Raw genomic sequence first — 23,184 nt, forward strand, 5'->3', positions numbered from 1 at the left:
ACTAAAGAACTGTCTGAGGACTTGAGAATCCAAATTGTGAGGAAGCATGATCAATCTCAAGGCTACAAGTCCATCTCCAAAGACCTGAAAGTTCCTGTGTCTACGTCATCAAGAAGATTAAAGCCCATGGCACTGTGGCTAACCTCCCTAGATGTGGAAGGAAAAGAAAAATTGACGGGATTTCAACGCAAGATTGTGCAGATGGTGGATAAAGAACCTCGACTAACATCCAAACAAGTTCAAGCTGCCCTGCAGTCCGAGGGTACAACAGTGTCAACCCGTACTATCCGCCGGCGTCTGAATGAAAAGGGACTGTATGGTAGGATACCCAGGAAGACCCCACTTCTTACCCCGAGACCTAAAAAAGCCAGGCTGGAGTTTGCCAAAACTTACCTGAGAGCCTAAAACGTTTTGGAAGAATGTTCTCTGGTCAGATGAGACAAAAGTAGAGCTTTTTGGGAAAAGCCATCAACAGTTTACAGGAAAAAAAAAAAAGGCATTCAAAGAAAAGAACACGGTTCCTACAGTCAATCATGACGGAGGTTCCCTGATGTTTTGGGGTTGCTTTGCTGCCTGGCACTGGACTGCTTGACCGTGTGCATAGCATTAGGAAGTCTCAAGACTACCAACAAATTTTGCAGCATAATGTAGGGCCCAGTGTGAGAAAGCTGGGTCTCCCTCAGAGGTCATGGGTCTTCCAGCAGGACAATGAATCAAAACACACTTCAAAAAGCACTAGAAAATGGTTTGAGAGAAAGCACTGGAGACTACTAAAGTGGCCAGCAATGAGTCCAGACTCATGAATCCCATAGAACACCTGTGGAGAGATCTCAAAATGGCAGTTTGGAGAAGGCACCCCTCAAATCTCAGGGACCTGGAGCAGTTTGAAAAAGAAGAATGGTCTAAAATTACAGCAGAGCATGTAAGAAACTCATTGATGATTACCGGAAGCGGTTGTTCGCAGTTATTTTGGCTAAAGGTTGTGCAACCAAGTATTAGGCTAAGGGTGCCAATACTTTTGTCTGGCCCATTTTTGGAGTTTTGTGTGAAATGATCAATGATTTGATTTTTGTTTCATTCTCTTTTGTGTTTTTTCATTGCAAGCAAAATAAATGAAGATAATAATACCAAAGAATTTGTGATTGCAATCATTTTCAAGAAGAAACAGAGTATTGTCTGACAGAATTGCAGGATGGCCAATACTTTTGGCCAGCACTGTAGATAGATAGATAGATAGATAGATAGATAGATAGATAGATGAGAAAGACATATATAATGTCCCACCTCCCTGCATATTCTAAGCTGGCACCCTTTAGTGACTTTCATGTGGCACTAAAGGGTGCTTAGCCTTATATTTAGCCAAAAAAATAAATAATAAAAAAAAAAAACGACATGGGGGTCCCCCCTATCTTTTGTAGCCAGCTAGGGTAAAGCAGACGGCTGCAGCCTTTAAACCACAGCTGGCAGCTTCACCTTGGCTGGTAATCCAAAACAGAGGGCACCCCACGCTGTTATTTTACATTAAATAAATAATTTAAAACAAAAAACGTGGGGTTCCCCCAAAATTGGATTACCAGCCAATGTAAAGCGGAGAGCTGTGGTCTGGTATTCTCAGACTAGGGAGGTCCACTGTTATTGGACACTACCCAGCCTAAAAATAGCAAGCCACAGCCGCACCAGAATTGGCGCAACCATTGGATGTGCCAATCCTGGCGCTTTGCCCCAACTCATCCCATTGCCCTGGTGCGGTGGCAAACGGGGTAATATATGGGGTTAATGCCAGATGTGTAATGTCACCTGGCATCAAGCGTTGGAGTTAGTGATGTAACGCGTCTATTAGATACCACACATCACCACCCAGTCAGTAATAAAAAAAAAGAGAGAATTTTGTTTACTTACCGTAAATTCTTTTTCTTATAGTTCCGTATTGGGAGACCCAGACCATGGGTGTTTAGCTTCTGCCTCCGGAGGACACACAAAGTACTACACTTAAAAGTGTAGCTCCTCCCTCTGAGCTTATACACCCCCTGGAGAACCAGATCTAGCCAGTTTAGTGCAAAAGCTGAAGGAGAATAGCCACCCACAAGTAAAACAGAGCAAGAACCGGAACAACCGGAGACTCTGTCCACGACAACAGCCGGTGATAACACACGGAACAAGGACATTTCCAACAGGCAACAGGGAGGGAGCTGGGTCTCCCAATACGGAACTATAAGAAAAAGAATTTACGGTAAGTAAACAAAATTCTCTTTTTCTTTATCGTTCCTTTGGGAGACCCAGACCATGGGACGTCTCAAAGCTGTCCCTGGGTGGGAAATAAACAGAAAACTAAGAAGTAGGCAGAACCTAACTTCAAAAATGGGCGACAGCCGCCTGAAGGATGCGTCTGCCCAAGCTCGCATCTGCCGAAGCATGAGCATGCACTTGGTAGTGCTTTGAAAAGGTATGCAGGCTAGTCCAAGTGGCAGCCTGACAGACTTGTTGAGCCGTAGCCTGGTGCCTGAAAGCCCAAGAGGCACCGACAGCTCTGGTCGAGTGTGCCTTGATCCCCGGCGGGGGAGGCACCTGAGAACACTGGTAGGCGTCCGAAATGGTCGATCTAATCCAACAGGCTAAGGTCGGCTTAGAAGCAGAGAGGCCCTTGCGCCGACCTGTGGTTAGCACAAAAAGAGAAGTGCACCGCCTAAGAGCAGCGGTGCGAGACAGATAGATCCGGAGAGCATGCACCAGATCCAGAGTATGCAGCGCTTTTTCAAAGCGATGAACAGGGGCCGGACAGAAGGAAGGTAAAGTAATGTCCTGGTTAAGGTGGAAGGGAGAGACCACCTTAGGAAGAAAGTCCGGAGTCGGACGGAGAACCACCTCGTCTTGATGGAAAACCAAAAAAGGTGACTCCGAAGAGAGCGCAGCCAAATCGGCGACTCTCCTGAGGGAAGTTATGGCCACCAGAAAGGCCACTTTCTGTGAAAGACGAAACAAAGAAACCTCCCTAAGAGGCTCAAAGGGGGGTTTCTGCAAAACCGTGAGAACCAAATTAAGGTCCCAGGGATCCAAGGGGCGCCGGTAAGGCGGAATGATGTGAGACGCGCCCTGCATGAAGGTGCGGACCTGAGCCAGCCGGGCGAGATGCCGCTGGAACAGCACTGACAGAGCTGAGACTTGTCCCTTGAGAGAGTTGAGGGACAGTCCTAGCTGCAGACCGGACTGTAGAAAGGACAGAAGGGTCGGCAAGGAGAATGGCCAAGGAGGATGGCCGGAAGAGCGACACCAGGACAGGAAAGTTTTCCAAGTCCTGTGATAGATCTTGGCGGAGGAAGACTTACGGGCCCGAGTCATAGTGGAGATGACTTCCGGAGGAATACCAGAAGCCGTCAAGATCCAGGACTCAAGAGCCACGCCGTCAATTTGAGAGCTGCAGAATTCAGGCGGAAAAACGGACCTTGTGAAAGAAGGTGTGGACGGTCCGGGAGATGCCACGGCACCTCTACGGACAGATGGAGCAGGTCTGGGTACCAAGCTCGCCTGGGCCAGTCCGGAGCAATGAGGATGACTCGACGGCCCTCCATTCTGATCTTGCGCAGGACTCTGGGCAAGAGAGCTAGAGGGGGAAACATGTAGGACAGACGAAACTGGGACCAGTCTTGAACCAGAGCGTCCGCGGCGAATGCCTGAGGATCGTGGGAGCGAGCCACGTAAACAGGAACTTTGTTGTTGTGACGGGATGCCATTAGGTCCACGTCCGGAGTGCCCCATTTGCGGCAGATTGACTGAAACACTGCCGGGTGCAGGGACCACTCGCCACTGTCCACGGTTTGACGGCTGAGATAATCTGCCTCCCAGTTTTCCACGCCTGGGATGTGGACTGCGGATATGGTGGACTTGGAGTCCTCCGCCCATTGAAGGATGCGTTGTACCTCCAACATTGCCAGGCGGCTGCGTGTCCCGCCTTGGTGAATGATGTAGGCAACCGGTCACGTTGTCTGACTGGACTCGGATGTGCCTGCCCGCCAACAGGTGGTGAAAAGCTAGAAGATCCAGAAGCACGGCTCTGGTTTCCAGCACATTGATCGAAAGTGCTGACTCGGACGGAGTCCAAGTGCCCTGCGCTCTGTGGTGGAGACGTACCGCTCCCCAGCCGGATAGACTGGCATCTGTGGTGAGGATCACCCAGGACGGGGCCAGGAAGGAGCGCCCCTGGGACAGAGAGAGGGGCCGAAGCCACCACTGAAGAGAGCTCCTGGTCTGTGGCGACAGAGCCACTAACCTGTGTAAGGAGGAAGGCCGCTTGTCCCAACAGCGGAGAATGTCCAGCTGCAGGGGACGCAGATGGAACTGGGCGAAGGGAACAGCCTCCATTGACGCCACCATTTGACCCAGCATCTGCATCAGGCGCCTGAGGGAATAACAGCGGGGCCTCAGCAGAGAGCGCACCGCCAGTTGGAGGTACTGCTGTTTGACTAAGGGCAACTTCACAAGTGCCGGCAAAGTCTCGAACTGCATCCCTAGGTACGTGAGACTCTGGGTCGGAGTCAGAGAGGATTTGGGAAGATTGACAAGCCACCCGAATTGGGCTAGAGTGGCGAGAGTGAGCGAGACACTCCGCTGACAGTCCGCGCTGGATGAAGCCTTGACTAGAAGGTCGTCCAGGTAAGGAATCACTGCTAACCCCTGTAGGTGCAGGACCGCAATCACTGCTGCCATGACCTTGGTGAATACCCGAGGGGCCGTGGCCAACCCGAAGGGGAGAGCCACGAATTGGAAATGATCTTCTCCAATTGCAAAACGTAGTCAACGGTGGTGTGAAACTGCAATTGGCACATGCAGATAGGCATCTCTGATGTCGATGGATGCCAGGAAATCCCCTTGGGTCATTGAAGCAATGACTGATCGCAGAGACTCCATGCGAAAGTGCCGCACCTGAACATGCTTGTTGAGAAGCTTGAGATCCAGGATGGGCCAGAAGGAACCGTCCTTTTTGGGGACTAGGAAGAGATTTGAGTAGAAACCTCTGAACCGTTCCCGGGCGGGAACCGGTACAATTACTCCGTTGGCCTGCAAGGATGCCACGGCCTGCGAGAAGGCGGCGGCCTTGGAGCAGGGGGGAGTTGAGAGAAAAAATCTGTTTGGGGGGCTGGAAGAGAATTCTATCCTGTAGCCGTGGGAGATGATATCCCTCACCCACTGATCGGAGACGTGTTGAAACCACGCGTCGCCAAAGTGAGAGAGCCTGCCACCGACTAAGGACGTTGCTGGCGCGGACAGATAGTCACGAGGAGGCTGCCTTAGCGGCAGCACCTCCTGCGGTCTTCTGTGGACGCGCTTTTGGGCGCCAGTTGGATTTCTGGTCCTTGGCTGAGTTAGTGGACGAGGCCGAGGGTTTAGAGGACGACCAGTTGGAGGAACGAAAGGAACGAAACCTCGACTGATTCCTACCCTGGACAGGCTTCCTGGTTTTGGTTTGTGGCATGGAAGTACTCTTCCCGCCAGTAGCTTCCTTAATAATTTCATCCAGCTGTTCACCGAACAGCCGGGACCCAGCAAAAGGGAGCCCAGCAAGGTACTTCTTTGAAGAAGCATCTGCCTTCCACTCTCGAAGCCACAAGATCCTGCGGATAGCGAGGGAATTAGCCGAAGCCACCGCAGTGCGGTGAGAAGCCTCCAGCATAGCAGCCATGGCATAGGATGAAAAAGCTGAAGCTTGGGAAGTTAAGGCAACCATTTCGGGCATAGATTCCCTGGCGAGGGAATGCATCCCCTCTAGAGAAGCAGAGATGGCTTTGAGAGCCCACACTGCTGCAAAAGTCGGGGAGAACGAGGCCCCCGCCGCTTCATATACGGATTTGGCCAGAAGGTCAATCTGGCGGTCAGTGGAATCCTTAAGGGAGGTGCCATCAGCCACCGACACAACGGTCCGGCCTGAGAGTCTAGACACCGGGGGGCTCTACCTTTGGGGAATGAGCCCACTCCTTGACCACCTCAGGTGGAAAGGGAAAGCGATCATCAGAACCATGCTTTGGGAAGCGTTTGTCAGGACAGGCCCTGGGCTTGTATTATTATTAAGGAATAACGTTTGGAACTCCATTCTATGTCTGAACTGGGTGCAAAAAACCTAAAAAACATCACTATGGGGAGATAAGGTATGCACACCAGTGACTATGGAAGGGGAATACATGGAATAGCAGAAACTGCTGTGTGAATACTGACATGAAAAATTCAATAGCTATTTGTAAGAATGAAATGTGAAAAATGGAACCTGCATTACTGCCATGAATATATGAATAAAGAGAAATTTAGCTACTGAATTGATCAATGCAGAAGAGCCCCAACACTACGCCAAAGTATTTCTCTACGTTGGGGTCCCTAGCTTGTGTGTGTCCTCTCATGCAGTTAAAAAACTTACCGTGTATGGGACGCTGAGACCCAGGCTATATATGCGTATAATGTGGATTGGCAATAGGTGTGTATGGGGAGGGTTCACAAACGAAAAACTACTAACATTAAGGAATAACGTTTGGAACTCCATTCTATGTCTGAACTGGGTGCAAAAAACCTAAAAAACATCACTATGGGGAGATAAGGTATGCACACCAGTGACTATGGAAGGGGAATACATGGAATAGCAGAAACTGCTGTGTGAATACTGACATGAAAAATTCAATAGCTATTTGTAAGAATGAAATGTGAAAAATGGAACCTGCATTACTGCCATGAATATATGAATAAAGAGAAATTTAGCTACTGAATTGATCAATGCAGAAGAGCCCCAACACTACGCCAAAGTATTTCTCTACGTTGGGGTCCCTAGCTTGTGTGTGTCCTCTCATGCAGTTAAAAAACTTACCGTGTATGGGACGCTGAGACCCAGGCTATATATGCGTATAATGTGGATTGGCAATAGGTGTGTATGGGGAGGGTTCACAAACGAAAAACTACTAACATTAAGGAATAACGTTTGGAACTCCATTCTATGTCTGAACTGGGTGCAAAAAACCTAAAAAACATCACTATGGGGAGATAAGGTATGCACACCAGTGACTATGGAAGGGGAATACATGGAATAGCAGAAACTGCTGTGTGAATACTGACATGAAAAATTCAATAGCTATTTGTAAGAATGAAATGTGAAAAATGGAACCTGCATTACTGCCATGAATATATGAATAAAGAGAAATTTAGCTACTGAATTGATCAATGCAGAAGAGCCCCAACACTACGCCAAAGTATTTCTCTACGTTGGGGTCCCTAGCTTGTGTGTGTCCTCTCATGCAGTTAAAAAACTTACCGTGTATGGGACGCTGAGACCCAGGCTATATATGCGTATAATGTGGATTGGCAATAGGTGTGTATGGGGAGGGTTCACAAACGAAAAACTACTAACAATAAGGAATAACGTTTGGAACTCCATTCTATGTCTGAACTGGGTGCAAAAAACCTAAAAAACATCACTATGGGGAGATAAGGTATGCACACCAGTGACTATGGAAGGAATACAACGTAGAGAAATACTTTGGCGTAGTGTTGGGGCTCTTCTGCATTGATCAATTCAGTAGCTAAATTTCTCTTTATTCATATATTCATGGCAGTAATGCAGGTTCCATTTTTCACATTTCATTCTTACAAATAGCTATTGAATTTTTCATGTCAGTATTCACACAGCAGTTTCTGCTATTCCATGTATTCCCCTTCCATAGTCACTGGTGTGCATACCTTATCTCCCCATAGTGATGTTTTTTAGGTTTTTTGCACCCAGTTCAGACATAGAATGGAGTTCCAAACGTTATTCCTTAATGTTAGTAGTTTTTCGTTTGTGAACCCTCCCCATACACACCTATTGCCAATCCACATTATACGCATATATAGCCTGGGTCTCAGCGTCCCATACACGGTAAGTTTTTTAACTGCATGAGAGGACACACACAAGCTAGGGACCCCAACGTAGAGAAATACTTTGGCGTAGTGTTGGGGCTCTTCTGCATTGATCAATTCAGTAGCTAAATTTCTCTTTATTCATATATTCATGGCAGTAATGCAGGTTCCATTTTTCACATTTCATTCTTACAAATAGCTATTGAATTTTTCATGTCAGTATTCACACAGCAGTTTCTGCTATTCCATGTATTCCCCTTCCATAGTCACTGGTGTGCATACCTTATCTCCCCATAGTGATGTTTTTAGGTTTTTTGCACCCAGTTCAGACATAGAATGGAGTTCCAAACGTTATTCCTTAATGTTAGTAGTTTTTCGTTTGTGAACCCTCCCCATACACACCTATTGCCAATCCACATTATACGCATATATAGCCTGGGTCTCAGCGTCCCATACACGGTAAGTTTTTTAACTGCATGAGAGGACACACACAAGCTAGGGACCCCAACGTAGAGAAATACTTTGGCGTAGTGTTGGGGCTCTTCTGCATTGATCAATTCAGTAGCTAAATTTCTCTTTATTCATATATTCATGGCAGTAATGCAGGTTCCATTTTTCACATTTCATTCTTACAAATAGCTATTGAATTTTTCATGTCAGTATTCACACAGCAGTTTCTGCTATTCCATGTATTCCCCTTCCATAGTCACTGGTGTGCATACCTTATCTCCCCATAGTGATGTTTTTTAGGTTTTTTGCACCCAGTTCAGACATAGAATGGAGTTCCAAACGTTATTCCTTAATGTTAGTAGTTTTTCGTTTGTGAACCCTCCCCATACACACCTATTGCCAATCCACATTATACGCATATATAGCCTGGGTCTCAGCGTCCCATACACGGTAAGTTTTTTAACTGCATGAGAGGACACACACAAGCTAGGGACCCCAACGTAGAGAAATACTTTGGCGTAGTGTTGGGGCTCTTCTGCATTGATCAATTCAGTAGCTAAATTTCTCTTTATTCATATATTCATGGCAGTAATGCAGGTTCCATTTTTCACATTTCATTCTTACAAATAGCTATTGAATTTTTCATGTCAGTATTCACACAGCAGTTTCTGCTATTCCATGTATTCCCCTTCCATAGTCACTGGTGTGCATACCTTATCTCCCCATAGTGATGTTTTTTAGGTTTTTTGCACCCAGTTCAGACATAGAATGGAGTTCCAAACGTTATTCCTTAATGTTAGTAGTTTTTCGTTTGTGAACCCTCCCCATACACACCTATTGCCAATCCACATTATACGCATATATAGCCTGGGTCTCAGCGTCCCATACACGGTAAGTTTTTTAACTGCATGAGAGGACACACACAAGCTAGGGACCCCAACGTAGAGAAATACTTTGGCGTAGTGTTGGGGCTCTTCTGCATTGATCAATTCAGTAGCTAAATTTCTCTTTATTCATATATTCATGGCAGTAATGCAGATTCCATTTTTCACATTTCATTCTTACAAATAGCTATTGAATTTTTCATGTCAGTATTCACACAGCAGTTTCTGCTATTCCATGTATTCCCCTTCCATAGTCACTGGTGTGCATACCTTATCTCCCCATAGTGATGTTTTTTAGGTTTTTTGCACCCAGTTCAGACATAGAATGGAGTTCCAAACGTTATTCCTTAATGTTAGTAGTTTTTCGTTTGTGAACCCTCCCCATACACACCTATTGCCAATCCACATTATACGCATATATAGCCTGGGTCTCAGCGTCCCATACACGGTAAGTTTTTTAACTGCATGAGAGGACACACACAAGCTAGGGACCCCAACGTAGAGAAATACTTTGGCGTAGTGTTGGGGCTCTTCTGCATTGATCAATTCAGTAGCTAAATTTCTCTTTATTCATATATTCATGGCAGTAATGCAGGTTCCATTTTTCACATTTCATTCTTACAAATAGCTATTGAATTTTTCATGTCAGTATTCACACAGCAGTTTCTGCTATTCCATGTATTCCCCTTCCATAGTCACTGGTGTGCATACCTTATCTCCCCATAGGCCCTGGGCTTGGTCACAGCGGCCTGAAAACTGGAGTGGTTAAAGAACACACTCTTTACTCTCTTAGGCGAGGTAAACTGGTGCTTTTCTGCCAGAGAGGGTTGCTCCTCTGATACTGGCGGATTGAAATCCAGTACAGAATTAATGGAAGCAATCAAATCACTAACATCTGAGTCACTTTTGGACAGATCAATGGGGTACATGGAGTTAACCTCCGAGCCCCCCGTAAAGGCATCCTCCTCATCCTGCGAGTCAGCTCCTGAATCAGAGCCGCGGGACGAGGAAGGAGAGGGAACCCTGCGTCTCTTCTCAGGAGGACGGGGTCTGGGACCAGATGATGAATCCTCTGTGAGCTCCGGTCCTGAGAGACCCCTAGCAGCAGAGGCACCCTGTGAAGGGGGCTGATGCATGTTCAGCAAAGTCCTGGACAGAAGTCCCATGGAGTCAGCAAAAGACTGGGAGATAGACCTAGAAAAGGATTCTACCCAAGCCGGGGGTTCAGCCACAGGAGCAGGAGCAGCCTGAGAGACCACTGGGGGTGAGACTCCAGGCTGAGGCACCGCCAGGTTAGAGCAGGCATCACAATGTGGGAAGATGCTCGGTTCAGGCAGCAGGAGCTTACATGCAGTGCATACTGAATAAAGCTTTGGAGCCTTGCTCCTCGTGTGAGACATGCTGCTGGAGTGGGGGCTCTGCCAGAGAATGAACACCAGAGAGTATATACAGAGGTCCACAACCGGAGACCGGTTGTGGCTTACCAGACCGCTGGAGCGGTGTTGTGTGCCCTCCAGATCCCGAAGCCCGGACCCCCAAGCACAGCACCTCAGCAGAGATGCTGCAGACCAGCGCTGCAATGACTGATCGCAGAGAGAACGCTGAGAAAATGGCCGCCGGAGCGAAGAGAGGGGGCGGGACTTGCTTGAGGAGCGGGATCTGGAGGGCCATAGAGACCTACAGGGGAGGGGACACACACTGCAGTGGGTAGTGTCCCTCCCCTGTACAGAACGGCCGCCGGGCGGAGCCGAGCCTGTCCCTCTGTATGAGTGACATGCGAGGGCAGTGAAACAGAAAGTAGGCCTCCGGCGAAGCCGGGGCCTAAATTTGAGCGGCGCGGCCGACGCGCAGGCACCATCGGCGCGGTTCTCAGGCGACAGCTAGAGAACCCGCCGGAAATGTCAGAAAACACAATAAGCACACTCTCCCACAACAATAAAGTACAGGGACCCCGAAAACTAAACGTCTCAGGTACTTAGCTTGCTGAGACGCAGGGCCAAGTCCCTGGGGATGAGTGCTCCGTCCAGCAGGGTCCTGAAGGGCTGCGGGTGGAGACCGGTCTCCTGCCAAGCATGGAGACCGTGCTGGCTCCCACTTCAAGGCAGAGCCCAGGAGGGATGGTGAAGGAGCACGGCATGTAAGGCTCCAGCCTAGGAATCAACCTTACAACACCGCCGAAACAGTGGGGTGAGAAGGGACATGCCGAGGGTCCAGACGTGGACCCCACTCTTCAATCTCGTTCCAAAAGGAATAATCATATGAGAGTGCATGTGTGGATGTATGCCTCCTGAACACAAAGCGATAAACTGGCTAGATCTGGTTCTCCAGGGGGTGTATAAGCTCAGAGGGAGGAGCTACACTTTTAAGTGTAGTACTTTGTGTGTCCTCCGGAGGCAGAAGCTAAACACCCATGGTCTGGGTCTCCCAAAGGAACGATAAAGAAATAGACAACAAAAAAGTTTTATTTGAAGAAACACTCCCCAAAACATTCCCTCTTTCACCAATTTATTTAAAAGAACAATCAAATCCGAGTCCAGCGTAATCCAAAAAGGGGGTCCCACGACGATCCATACCATAGTCACTTTCCCAGTCAATGAAGAACAGAATGTTCCCCATTGGCTGGGAGAGTAGTGCAGTGACCTGAGCTAACATCACTAGGTCAGCCCAGGTCACTGCAGAGGATGACGAGCGCTGCTGTCAGGAGTTTAGATGAGATCATTACCTGCTGTGACGATCTCCTACACTCCTGACGTCAGCGCTGTCACTGACTTCTATGCCCGCCGCGTTCTTAGCAGTATCGCGACAGCCTGTGACGTCACCGCTAGTGACAGTCTCGGGCCGCCCACAAGACGGGCATAGAAGTCAGTGACAGCGCTGACGTCAGGAGAGCAGGAGATCATCACAGCAGGTAATGATCTCATCTAACCTCCTGACAGCAGCGCTTGTCATCCCCGCGGCTGCTCGCACTGCTGTGTGAGAAGCTGCTGATACTGCTGTGTGAGCAGCCGCGGGGCTGGAGCGGGACACAGACTGCACGGGCACCCGATGGAGGTCACACGGAAGTGCTTCCGTGCGGCTTTTGGGGATTTTGCGGGCCCATTGACTTGTATTGAGGCACAGTCCGTTATCATGGAACAGAATAGGACATGTTCCATAATAACGGAGCGGACATACGACCTCCGATGCGTTTTTTGTAGGATCAGATGCACACGGAAGTGCTTCTATGTGCCATCTGATCCTACACAAAAGACATTGAAAAGATACTCCTGATGATTACATTACAGTCAATGGAGTGAATAACGCAGTTAGCTGCAGAAAAGAAGTGACATGCTCATTCTTTTTCTTAAGAAAATCTACCGAAAGAATTTTCTTAAGAAAAAAACGCAGTGTGCGCACAGCTAATTTTTTTTCCCATAGGTTTTGCTGGGGAATGTCTGCAGAAAGGTTACAAGAATTTCTCAAGAAATTTCTGCAGCAAAAACACACCAAAAACGCGGGTAAAAAACGCAGTGTATGAACATAGCCTAAGTATCTTCGGGATCCGTTGAAGCTCCAGAGTTATAACCTCATAAAGGGACACTGGTCAGAAATGAAAAAACTGGCCTGGTCATGAAGGTGAAAACAGACATTCATCTCTAGTCATAGAAATCTCTAGGTTTTACAACATATAGATTGCCAAGTTCAGCAGGAAATGCTGACATCCATCTATCTGCCCATCCGCAGTTTGAGCACAGCTCACCGCCACATAAGCATGACGGAGCGCAGTATTAGCATATCACAGCCAGGGGGCATTGTGTAATCAGGTGTCACTAATGTAGGTCATGCACATTGGCCTTTTTCACAACTTTCTCACGGACACTAGGGTATCTTACTTTGACGGCATTGTCCTACAGTTACAACATATCACCTATCTGACCACTATGTGTAAGGGTCAGTTACCACGGGCCGAGCTGGGGTGCTAATCGACCACCAATCACCTGCTTGTTTGATGATCAGGATTCGTTTACGATCCTGTCACGCGGACTAACCTCTCTTGTGATGTGTACTGAACAATCTATAACAGCAGCGCTCATTTTTTTTCTTTTTAGCACAGGAAGATGCGCTGCCGAGAAAAGATGATCGTTTATGCAGCACAAAATATCCTTTCACTCAACGAGCGTTTTGCTTATTCATTGGGTGATCTGCAGCCTGTTACACTTCGAAGGAAGGCTTGGTACATATCAAGCCTGTGAAAGGTTGCAATAACACTGCGCCATTATCAGTAACAACTCGATACTCATGTAGTGTAAAGTTGCTGCCAATCACACGCTGAATGAACACAGCAATTGTTCATTATGTGACATTGTGTTTTGTTTTGCATCATTCTTGGCAGCACATCATTCTGTTTAAACAGGGCCTGTGCTGCCGAGAACACAATGGTAGCCTATGCACACAGAATGCTCTACACCGTGTGCGGAATTATTAGGCAAGTTGAATTTTAGAAGATTTTTTTTATTATTGATCAACAACTATGTTCTCAATCATCCCAAAAGACTGATAAATATCAAAGCTTAATATTTTTGGAAGTTGGAGTGGGTTTTTTTTTTAGATTTGGCTATCTTAGGAGGATATTTGTTTATGCAGGTAACTATTACTGTGCAGAATTATTCGGCAACTTAATAAAAACCAAATATATTCCCATCTCACTTGTATATTTTCACCAGGTAAACCAATATAACCGCACAAAATTTAGAAATAAACATTTCTGACATGCAAAAACAAAACCCCAAAAAATTAGTGACCAATATAGCCACCTTTCTTTATGATGACACTCAACAGCCTACCATACATAGATTCTGTCAGTTGCTTGATGTGTTTACGATCAACATTGCGTGCAACAGCCACCACAGCCTCACAGACACTGTTCTGAGGTGTACTGTTTTCCCTCCCTGTAGATCTCACATTTTATGAGGGACCACAGGTTGTCTATGGGGTTCAGATCAGGTGAACAAAGGGGCCATGTCATTATTTTTTCATCTTTTAGACCTTTACTGGCCAGCCACGCTGTGGAGTAGTTGGATGCATGTGATGGAGCATTGTCCTGCATTAAAATCATGGGGGTTTTTTTAACGATACCGACTTCTTCCTGTACCACTGCTTGAAGGTGTCTTCCAGAAACTGGCAGTAGGTCTGGGAGTTGAGCTTCACTCCATCCTCAACCCGAAAGGTCCCACAAGTTCATCTTTGATGATACCAGCCCATACCAGTACCCACCTCCACTTTGCTGGCGTCTGAGCCGGAGTGGAGCTCTCTGCCCTTTACTGATCCACCTCTGGCCCATCCATCTGGCCTATCAAGAGTCACTCCCATTTCATCAGTCCATAAAACCTTTGAAACATCAGTCTTAAGATATTTCTTGGCCCAGTCTTGACGTTTTATTTTATGTTTCTTGTTCAAAGGTGGTCGTTTTTCAGCCTTCCTTACCTTGGCCATGTCCCTGAGTATGGCACACCTTGTGCTTTTTGATACTCCAGTAATGTTGTAGCTCTGAAATATGACCAAACTGGTGGCAAATGGCATCTTGGAAGCTTCACGCTTGATTTTCCTCAATTCATGGGCAGTTATTTTGCGCTTTTTTGCCCAACACACTTCTTGCGACCCTGTTGGCTATTTGCCATGAAACTCTTGATTGAAGCGTGATCACGCTTCAAACGTTTGGCAATTTCAAGACTGCTGCATCCCTCTGCAAGACATCTCACAATTGTGGACTTTTCAGAGCCCGTCAAATCTCTTTTCGAACCCATTTTGCCAAAGGAAAGGAAGTTGCCTAATAATTAAGCACACCTTATATAGGGTGTTGATGTCATTACACCACACCCCTCCTCATTACAGAGATGCACATCACCTGATTTACTTAATTGGTAGTTGGCTCTCAAGCCTATACAGCTTGGAGTAGGACAACATGTATAAAAAGTGTCATGTGATCAAAATACTCATTTGCTTAATAAGTCTGCACACAGTGTATTACCAATCTTAAATGAGGTCTCCTGCCTGAACATGCTATAAACGACCACCAATCAATAAATAGCTGACCAGTGGTGGTTCAATGCCGCAAATTGGGTGGTGTAAGCCCACCCTATCGGTTAGCCTAGACTACACGTAATAGGTTTTAGACAAGCAGTTTGATTTAAAATATTGATGCCTTTTTTCCCAACATGAGTGAGCAAGACAGAGGCCAATCAATTTCACAGATCTGTCCAAATCAACTACATGGCCCCGGGTGAAGTTTGTTATTAGGGTCAGACAAAGCTGAGAGTACTTACAATATCTTGCTACAGACAAATACACCCTCCCCCTGTCACCCTCTTGTCTACCCACTCCATTCCTCCATTACCATTGGGGATATTTGTACTTACACCACTTTTAAACCATTTGGTATATTGGTTTGTTCTTTATTTTTGCATATATATTTTAATGCACACCTAATAAATTAGAAAGATTTTTTAATATAGGGATTTCTTTTGAGTGTTAATACAGTTTTGAATTCCTACGTATAGTCAAATAAGTAAACTGTAAATTTCAGGTTATTGGAACAATGGCTACAGGGAAAAAATAAAGTTTTATTCTCCCTGCCGAGGAACGCTCTCACCTGTTTAGTGGACACTGGTCTGGGCCACTTTTGGATGGCCTCTATTTTATTTACTTGAGGTTTGATCACCCCACGGCCAATCACGTACCCCAAATAGCGGGCTTCCTCCTGACCGATTGCACATTTCTTTGGGTTTGCGGTCAACCCTACCGCCCGCAGGGAGTTAACGACGGCCTGGACCTGGGACAAGTGGGTCTGCCAATCGGAACTGAAGATGATGATGTCGTCTAGATAGGCGGATGCGTACTTCTGATGGGGTTCCAACACTATGTCCATCAGTCTTTGGAAAGTAGCCGGGGCTCCATGTAAATCAAAAGGCAAGACAACATAGTGATAGAGCCCCTCTGGTGTAATAAAGGCCGTTTTTTCCTTGGCTGACTCTGTCAGCGGCACCTGCCAATAGCCTTTGGTAAGGTCAAGCGTCGTGAAATATTGAGCCTTTCCCAACCGTTCAATAAGTTCGTCCACCCGGGGCATAGGGTAAAGGTCGAACTTGGAAACCTCATTCAATCTCCGGAAGTCATTGCAGAAACGTAGCGACCCGTCGGGTTTTGGAATCAGCACAATGGGACTAGCCCAGTCACTCTTTGATTCCTCGATCACCCCTAGGGTAAGCATCTGTTTCACCTCTGCTGCAATGGCTTGTCTCCGGGCCTCGGGCACCCGGTACGGTTTCATACGCACCTTTACCCGAGGCTCGGTGACAATGTCATGTTGGATAACCGAAGTACGGCCGGGTATCTCGGAAAACACATCCGAGTTCTGCTGTACCAACTTCCGAACCTCCCGACGCTGCAGTTTAGTGAGGGTGTCGTCTAAGTGTACACTCCCTTCTGTTCCCAGGATGGGTGGCACTACAGGTTCCCCCCAGGGCCCCACCGGTGTTACTCCCGTCACCATACAGTCCCGGTCTTTCCAGGCTTTAAGCAAGTTAACATGATACAGTTGTTCCGGCTTCCTCCTCCCCGGCTGGATATATTCGGTAGTTCACCTCCCCCACCTTTTCCCGAACCTCATACGGCCCCTGCCATTTGGCCAACAGTTTACTCTCGGCCGTGGGCACCAAAACCAAGACCCAATCCCCTACATCAAAAGATCTGATGGTGGCTCGTGTGTTATAAGTGCGCCTTTGTGCCCCTTGTGCCCTTGTTAAATGTTCTTTTACAATAGGCAAAACCGCTGCGATGCGGTCTTGCATTAGAGCCATATGTTCAATCACACTTTTATATGGGGTGGGCTCCTGTTCCCATGTTTCCTTGGCTACGTCCAGCAAGCCCCTAGGGTGTCTGCCATAAAGCAACTCGAATGGCGAAAAACCTGTGGATGCCTGCGGCACCTCTGGGAGCACAAACATAAGATAGGACAACAGCATGTCCCAGTCCCTCCCGTCCTTGGCAACCACTTTTTTAAGCATGGACTTAAGGGTTTTGTTGCACCGCTCGACCAGCCCATCGGTTTGCGGATGGTACACCGATGTACGCAGGTGCTTTATTTTCAACAGTTTACATAATTCTTTTGTCACCTTGGACATAAACGGGGTCCCCTGGTCAGTAAGGATCTCCTTTGGTAACCCAAGACGACAAAATATGGCAAATAACTCCCGAGCAATAAGCTTCGCGGAGGTATGGCGCAGCGGAATGGCCTCTGGATAGCGTGTGGCGTAATCCACAACCACCAATATGTGTTGGTGACCGCGTGCGGACTTTACCAGGGGCCCTACCAGATCCATTGCGATCCGTTCAAAAGGTTCCTCTATAATTGGAAGAGGCACCAATGGACTCCGGAAACTCGCAATGGGCGAGGTCAGTTGGCAGTCCGGGCAGGATTCACAGAATTTACGTACATCTGCGTACACTCCTGGCCAAAAGAACCTCCGTAAAATACGCTCTTGTGTCTTGGTAGCCCCTAAGTGTCCCCCCAGGGGGTGTGTGTGAGCCATGTTAAGCACTGCCTGACGATGGGTTTGTGGCACGACCAGTTGTTCTACTATCTCTTCCCTGCTTTTGTCTATTCGGTAGAGTAAATCATTATAAACCGCCATGCGGGGAAAGACAACTTCTGCCCCTGGTTGTTGGGCCACCCCATTCACCTCTTTTACATTCTCCCACGCCTGGGAGAGAGTAGGATCCCTTAGCTGGGCCGTCCCGAAGTCCTCCCGGGATGTTTCCAGCTCCGGGATCGCTACAGTCTCTTCACTTTCCCCTGCCAACACCTCTAGTGGACCGCTGTCAGGGTCTCCCCCTGTCCCAAGGTCGGCGATCCCTACAGCAGGTATCACCGACTCGGGATTATCGGCGCCGCACCCAGATTCATTTTTGCCTGGGAAAAGGTATTATTTCTATCCCACAGGTACCAAAACAACGGAAAATCCCTTCCCATTACTACCCCATATGGTAGGGTTTTCACCACTCCTACCACATGCGTCACGTCCCCGCACGAAGTGGAGAGGCATACCTCTGCTGTTGGATATTTGCGGAGTTCACCATGTATACACACAATCCCAACCTCCCTCTCCGTGGACTCCGACCCCGAGATCAGCGACCCATGAACGAGGGTCACTATACTGCCTGAGTCCAAAAGGGCCTCTGCCCGATGTCCATTTACATACACATGACAGAGAGGAGGTTCAAGAATAGGGCGTGCAGCATACACCGTATTAGCATACATAGACATTCGGCGGGCGTACCCACAATCCATGGACTCCGTAATCAACGGGCAATAAGCGGCGATATGGCCGGGCCCTTGACATCTCCAGCACTTCATAGCGGTGGCCCCACCAGTTTTTGTTACTATTCCTGGGGGAACTAGTCTTTTGCCGCTCTCAGTGTGGGTTGCCCCCTCAATATGGGCTTTGCTTTTGTTGTTCACCAGTGCCGTACGTGTCTCTCGGCCAGGGTCCTGTGGCCGCCGGGCTTGACGCACTGGGGTAGAGTCTCGTATAAAGTCCTGTGTGGCGGTATATCGCTCAACTAAACTCACCACCTGGTCCAGGTTACCCGGGTCTCCTTGCCCCACCCAACGTTGAATAGCGACTGGCAAAGTCCGCACCAACCGGTCGACCACCACCCTTTCCACCATCTGGGCTGGAGATAACACCTCCGGCTGTAACCACTTTTTAACCAGTTGTAGTAAGTCATATGCCTGAGACCTAGCTGGACAGGTCTCCACATAGGCCCATGAAAACACTCGCTGAGCCCTCACGTAGGTATTGACCCCCAGACGTGCAAGGATCTCACCTTTCAATTTCTTGTAGTCCAGGGCATCCTCCAGGCTGAGGTCGAAGTAGGCTTTCTAAGCGTCCCCTATCAGGAACGGAGCCACCACTTCCGCCCACTGGTCTGCCGGCAGTTTTTCCTGCTCCGCTGTGCGCTCAAAAACCGTAAGAAAAACCTCCACGTCATCCTCCAGGCTTAGTTTCCTCAGGGCAGAGCGAACCCTGTCCCGGGGCACCCGTCGGTCGGAGTCAGTTGCTGCCGGTGTCTCACGCAGAGCCGCAATCTGCTGCCGTAGCAATGCATTCGCCTCTTGTTGTTGTCGCTGGGTCTCCTGATGCTGTTGCCGGGATTCCTGATGCTGCCGCTGGGATTCCTGGTGCTGCTGCTGGAACAGACCCAATTGCTCCTGTTGCTTTTGCTGAATTGTTACCAACTGCCGCAGAAGCTCCTCCATGTTATTAGCCGGTTTATACTGTAGCGTAGCCGGCCTAATTATGGACATGCAGAGCCGTCACAGACTTCAGCTGGTGCAGCGGTGGGGTATGCCTCAATGCTCTATGCCCGCATTCTCCACCATAATGTAGCGGGGTGGGGGTCCCCCAGGACGACAATGAGGCAGTGACCCAAAACAGTCTGATCCAAACAGTTTTATTGTCCTTGCGGTACAGGAAAAGTCATCCGGAACACAGCCGGGTTACTCACAGTCCATACGGTTCCCCGTCACACAGGCACGGCTTGCCGTAGGAGACGGTCTTACTATATTCCGTTTTGCTATTCCCGGGGGTCCACAGACCTGTGTTATAGTTCCACACAGGCCTGAACTCTCTTCAGTTTCCTGCTCTGCAGCTTACACAACATGCTCTGCCCCACCCAGGCCTTTACAAAGAGCTTTTAAATGAGAACTGTGGACATGAGCCACCTGCATAACCCGGCCTGGAGGTTACTGGACTGACCCCTATGTAGGGCTCTAATATGTTTCTGTGCGCATTCTGGGGGATACGTACCGTCCGTCACATATCAATGGCCCCGCTATCTCACAATATAATATATATATATATATATATATATATATATATATATATATATATATATATATATATATATATATATATATATATATATATATATATATATATATATATATATATATATATATATATATATATATATATATATATATATATATATATATATATATATATATATATATATATATATATACACACGAGTCCATATAGGTCCATCTAAGCACTGGGGATTGATTACAGCTAAACACTCAAACTGGTGCTCTAGTCCAGGTTTCTATGACAGATGGATATAGCTGACTGCAACATTTGACTATCTTCATTCTGTGAATTGCTGATAAGTACCATCTTTTTAATTTAATCTTTACAGGGGTTGTCCAGGCTTATCACGAACGTTTGCAGTGACTTTGTGTGACTGCAGACTTGTAAATTATCACATTGCCCACACCAAATGCTGTGAGGGGTCTCCAAATTTGTATAAATCAGGTAGGCTATATGCACACGCTGTGTTTTTTTGATGCTGCGTTTTTGGCCGCTAAGAACGCACAAAAACGCACCCGCGGCAAAAAAAGCGGCAAAAAACGCATGCGTTTTTACCACGATTTGGTGCGTTTTTGATCTCTTCGTTTTTCGCAGGAAAGAATTGACATGTCCATTTTTTTTTTTTTTAAGCTCAAAAACGCAGCTTAAAAAAAAAAGTTGTGTGCGGACAGCAAAAATGAAAACTCAGACTTTGCTGGGGAAGCAGAGTCATACAGTTTTGAGGCCAAAAACGCACCCGAAAAACGCGCAAAAACGCCGCGAAAAACGCACTGTGTGAACTTACCCTTAAAGGGATTGTTGAGGCTTATCAACAAAGTATGCAGGCACTCAATGTGACTGCAGACATGCAGATCCCTGCATCACATGCAGCAAGCACTGTGAGGATTCTCCAGTGCCAAGACTAAGCGGTAACCTCAAATATGCGGTATATACTCCCGTGCACATTCAGACTAGACGTGAAGTGAATTGAGGGAAGCTAAACATGTCTAGTCTAAAGGTGGCTTTACACACTGCAACATCGCAAACGACATCGCTGTAACGTCACCGGTTTTGTGACGTTATAGCGACCTCCCCAGCGACATTGCAGTGTGTGAAACACATCAGCGACCTGGCCCCTGCTGTGAAGTTGTGATCGCTACAAATCGTTCAGGACCATTCTTTGGTCCTTTGTTTCCCGCTGTGCAGCAAAGTCTCAGTGTGTAAAGGGGACTTTACAGCGACTTCGTTAGCGACTTCCCTTTCAAAAAGCTGCTTTACAACGTCCCCAATGACTAGCTAGGTCGTTCTGCAGGTCCGGATCGCTGTTGCGTCGTTGGCCAGGTTTGCCTGTTTGACAGCTCACCAGAGACTTTGTAGCGATCCCGGCCAGGTTGGGATCGCTGGTGGGATCGCTAGAAAGTTTCAGTGTGTAAAGGGGCCTTAAATGTGACTGGGAGTATTCATATTGTACACTTGCAGTGAGCACTTAGTCTTGCTGCTGGGACTGGAGAATCCTCACAGAGTTCGCTGCTCGTGATGCAGGGATCTGCATGTCTGCAGTCACATTGAGTGACTGCATACTTTTGTGATATGCCTGGATAACCCTTTTAACTGATTTATACAAAAATATTAAGAACTAAAGTTCTGTCTATAAATGTCACACGTGTATCAGAAGAGAAAACAGCTAGTTATGGAGAACAACTGAGCTTTATTTTGTTTATATTCCCTGGTTACTAGGGATTTACTGTCTGACAACCGGTAAAAGGACTGGTTATTTTGTAAGATATCACTTGCAAACAGACTGATTGGCCTTACCTATGGGTTTGTGGGTTTGACTCTAAGCTGGATAGTCAGTGCTGTCAGTACATATGGAGACAGACAGCTGTCATCCATCACCATTCCCTACACCAGGCAAAAGCAGTAATCACAATTTCCGGAAACTAATAATTAATAATTGGGATGGTCACTTGATTGTAGGCAAAATCTGCATCCAGCCTCAGACATGTGCCTCCTGCTCTGGGAGTGACAGAACCAGAAATTAACATCTGTCATCTCCTGTGCAAGAAAAGAAAAATGTTCCTGAAGTGATCCTGGAAGAAACAGTCAGGTCTTTAGAACAAAATGAAGTAAGGTCTTCTTGCCAGACAATTTTTATGATACTAGTCAACCTGTCACATCAATGTTTGGGGTATAGTACCCTTCATAAAGACATAGATGTGGCTATCAAGCCGCTAACTAATGTACAACCTAAAAAACTACCCTCAAGGAAGAGCAAGTCAATGGCTGAGCCTTGTGTAGGATAGGCTAATTGTTCTTGAATCTTGCAGGGCCTTTATATTTTGGAGGGTGGAGGAGGCTCGACATAAAGTGCATCCTGATCTTGGGTATTGAAGAATTACGCAGTGTCATGACTCGCCTTTTTGTTAATTGCATGTCATTTCAATTTGCAATGACCCAGGAAAAACCAAAGTAGGTTGATAAATTCCCCCCACCACTGTGCTACATTCTTACATATAACAATAATAATCACGAGGCCACACGACTGCAGCTCTCTGTGAAAGTTAATATAACAATGTGCATTCAGTATCTGCGTCTTACCCGTTGGATACAGATTCCTCTCCAGTTCAAACATGATGGGGTTCTTGTTGTGGACGTAGATGGTCAGTGCATCTCCTTTGTGAGCGTACACCTTAACAGTAGTCAGTTCCTCTTTGGTTGGCAGAAGTTCAGAAAGCTGTTCTGTGCTCAGAGCAGGGAATGATGAGCCGACGTCGGCTCGCAGCTTTCTCCTGTGTAATACATGACATTAAAGCACAACCTTTACATATACGTATTGTTGAAAAGAAGGGAATTTTGTTTACTTACCGTAAATTCCTTTTCTTCTAGCTCTAATTGGGAGACCCAGACAATTGGGTGTATAGCTACTGCCTCCGGAGGCCACACAAAGTATTACACTTAAAAGTGTAAGGCCCCTCCCCTTCTGCCTATACACCCCCCGTGGGATCACGGGCTCCTCAGTTTTAGTGCAAAAGCAAGAAGGAGGAAAGCCAATAAACTGGTTTAAGCAAATTCAATCCGAAGGAATATCGGAGAAC

General features: G+C 47.2%; 1 protein-coding gene across 1 annotated transcript in view; it reads right to left on the reverse strand.

Moving 5' to 3' along the window:
* The window catches only part of EIF2D (eukaryotic translation initiation factor 2D), a 102,719-nt gene that overhangs the window by 67,386 nt on the left and 12,149 nt on the right, over nucleotides 1-23,184 (reverse strand). The window contains exon 2 of the mRNA XM_075333692.1: nucleotides 22,688-22,878. Coding sequence (XP_075189807.1) covers nucleotides 22,688-22,878 — 191 coding nt within the window. The remainder of the gene's footprint in view (nucleotides 1-22,687; nucleotides 22,879-23,184) is intronic.

The sequence above is a fragment of the Anomaloglossus baeobatrachus genome, chromosome 2, assembly GCF_048569485.1.
Source record: "Anomaloglossus baeobatrachus isolate aAnoBae1 chromosome 2, aAnoBae1.hap1, whole genome shotgun sequence".
In the NCBI taxonomy this organism is placed as follows: domain Eukaryota; kingdom Metazoa; phylum Chordata; class Amphibia; order Anura; family Aromobatidae; genus Anomaloglossus; species Anomaloglossus baeobatrachus.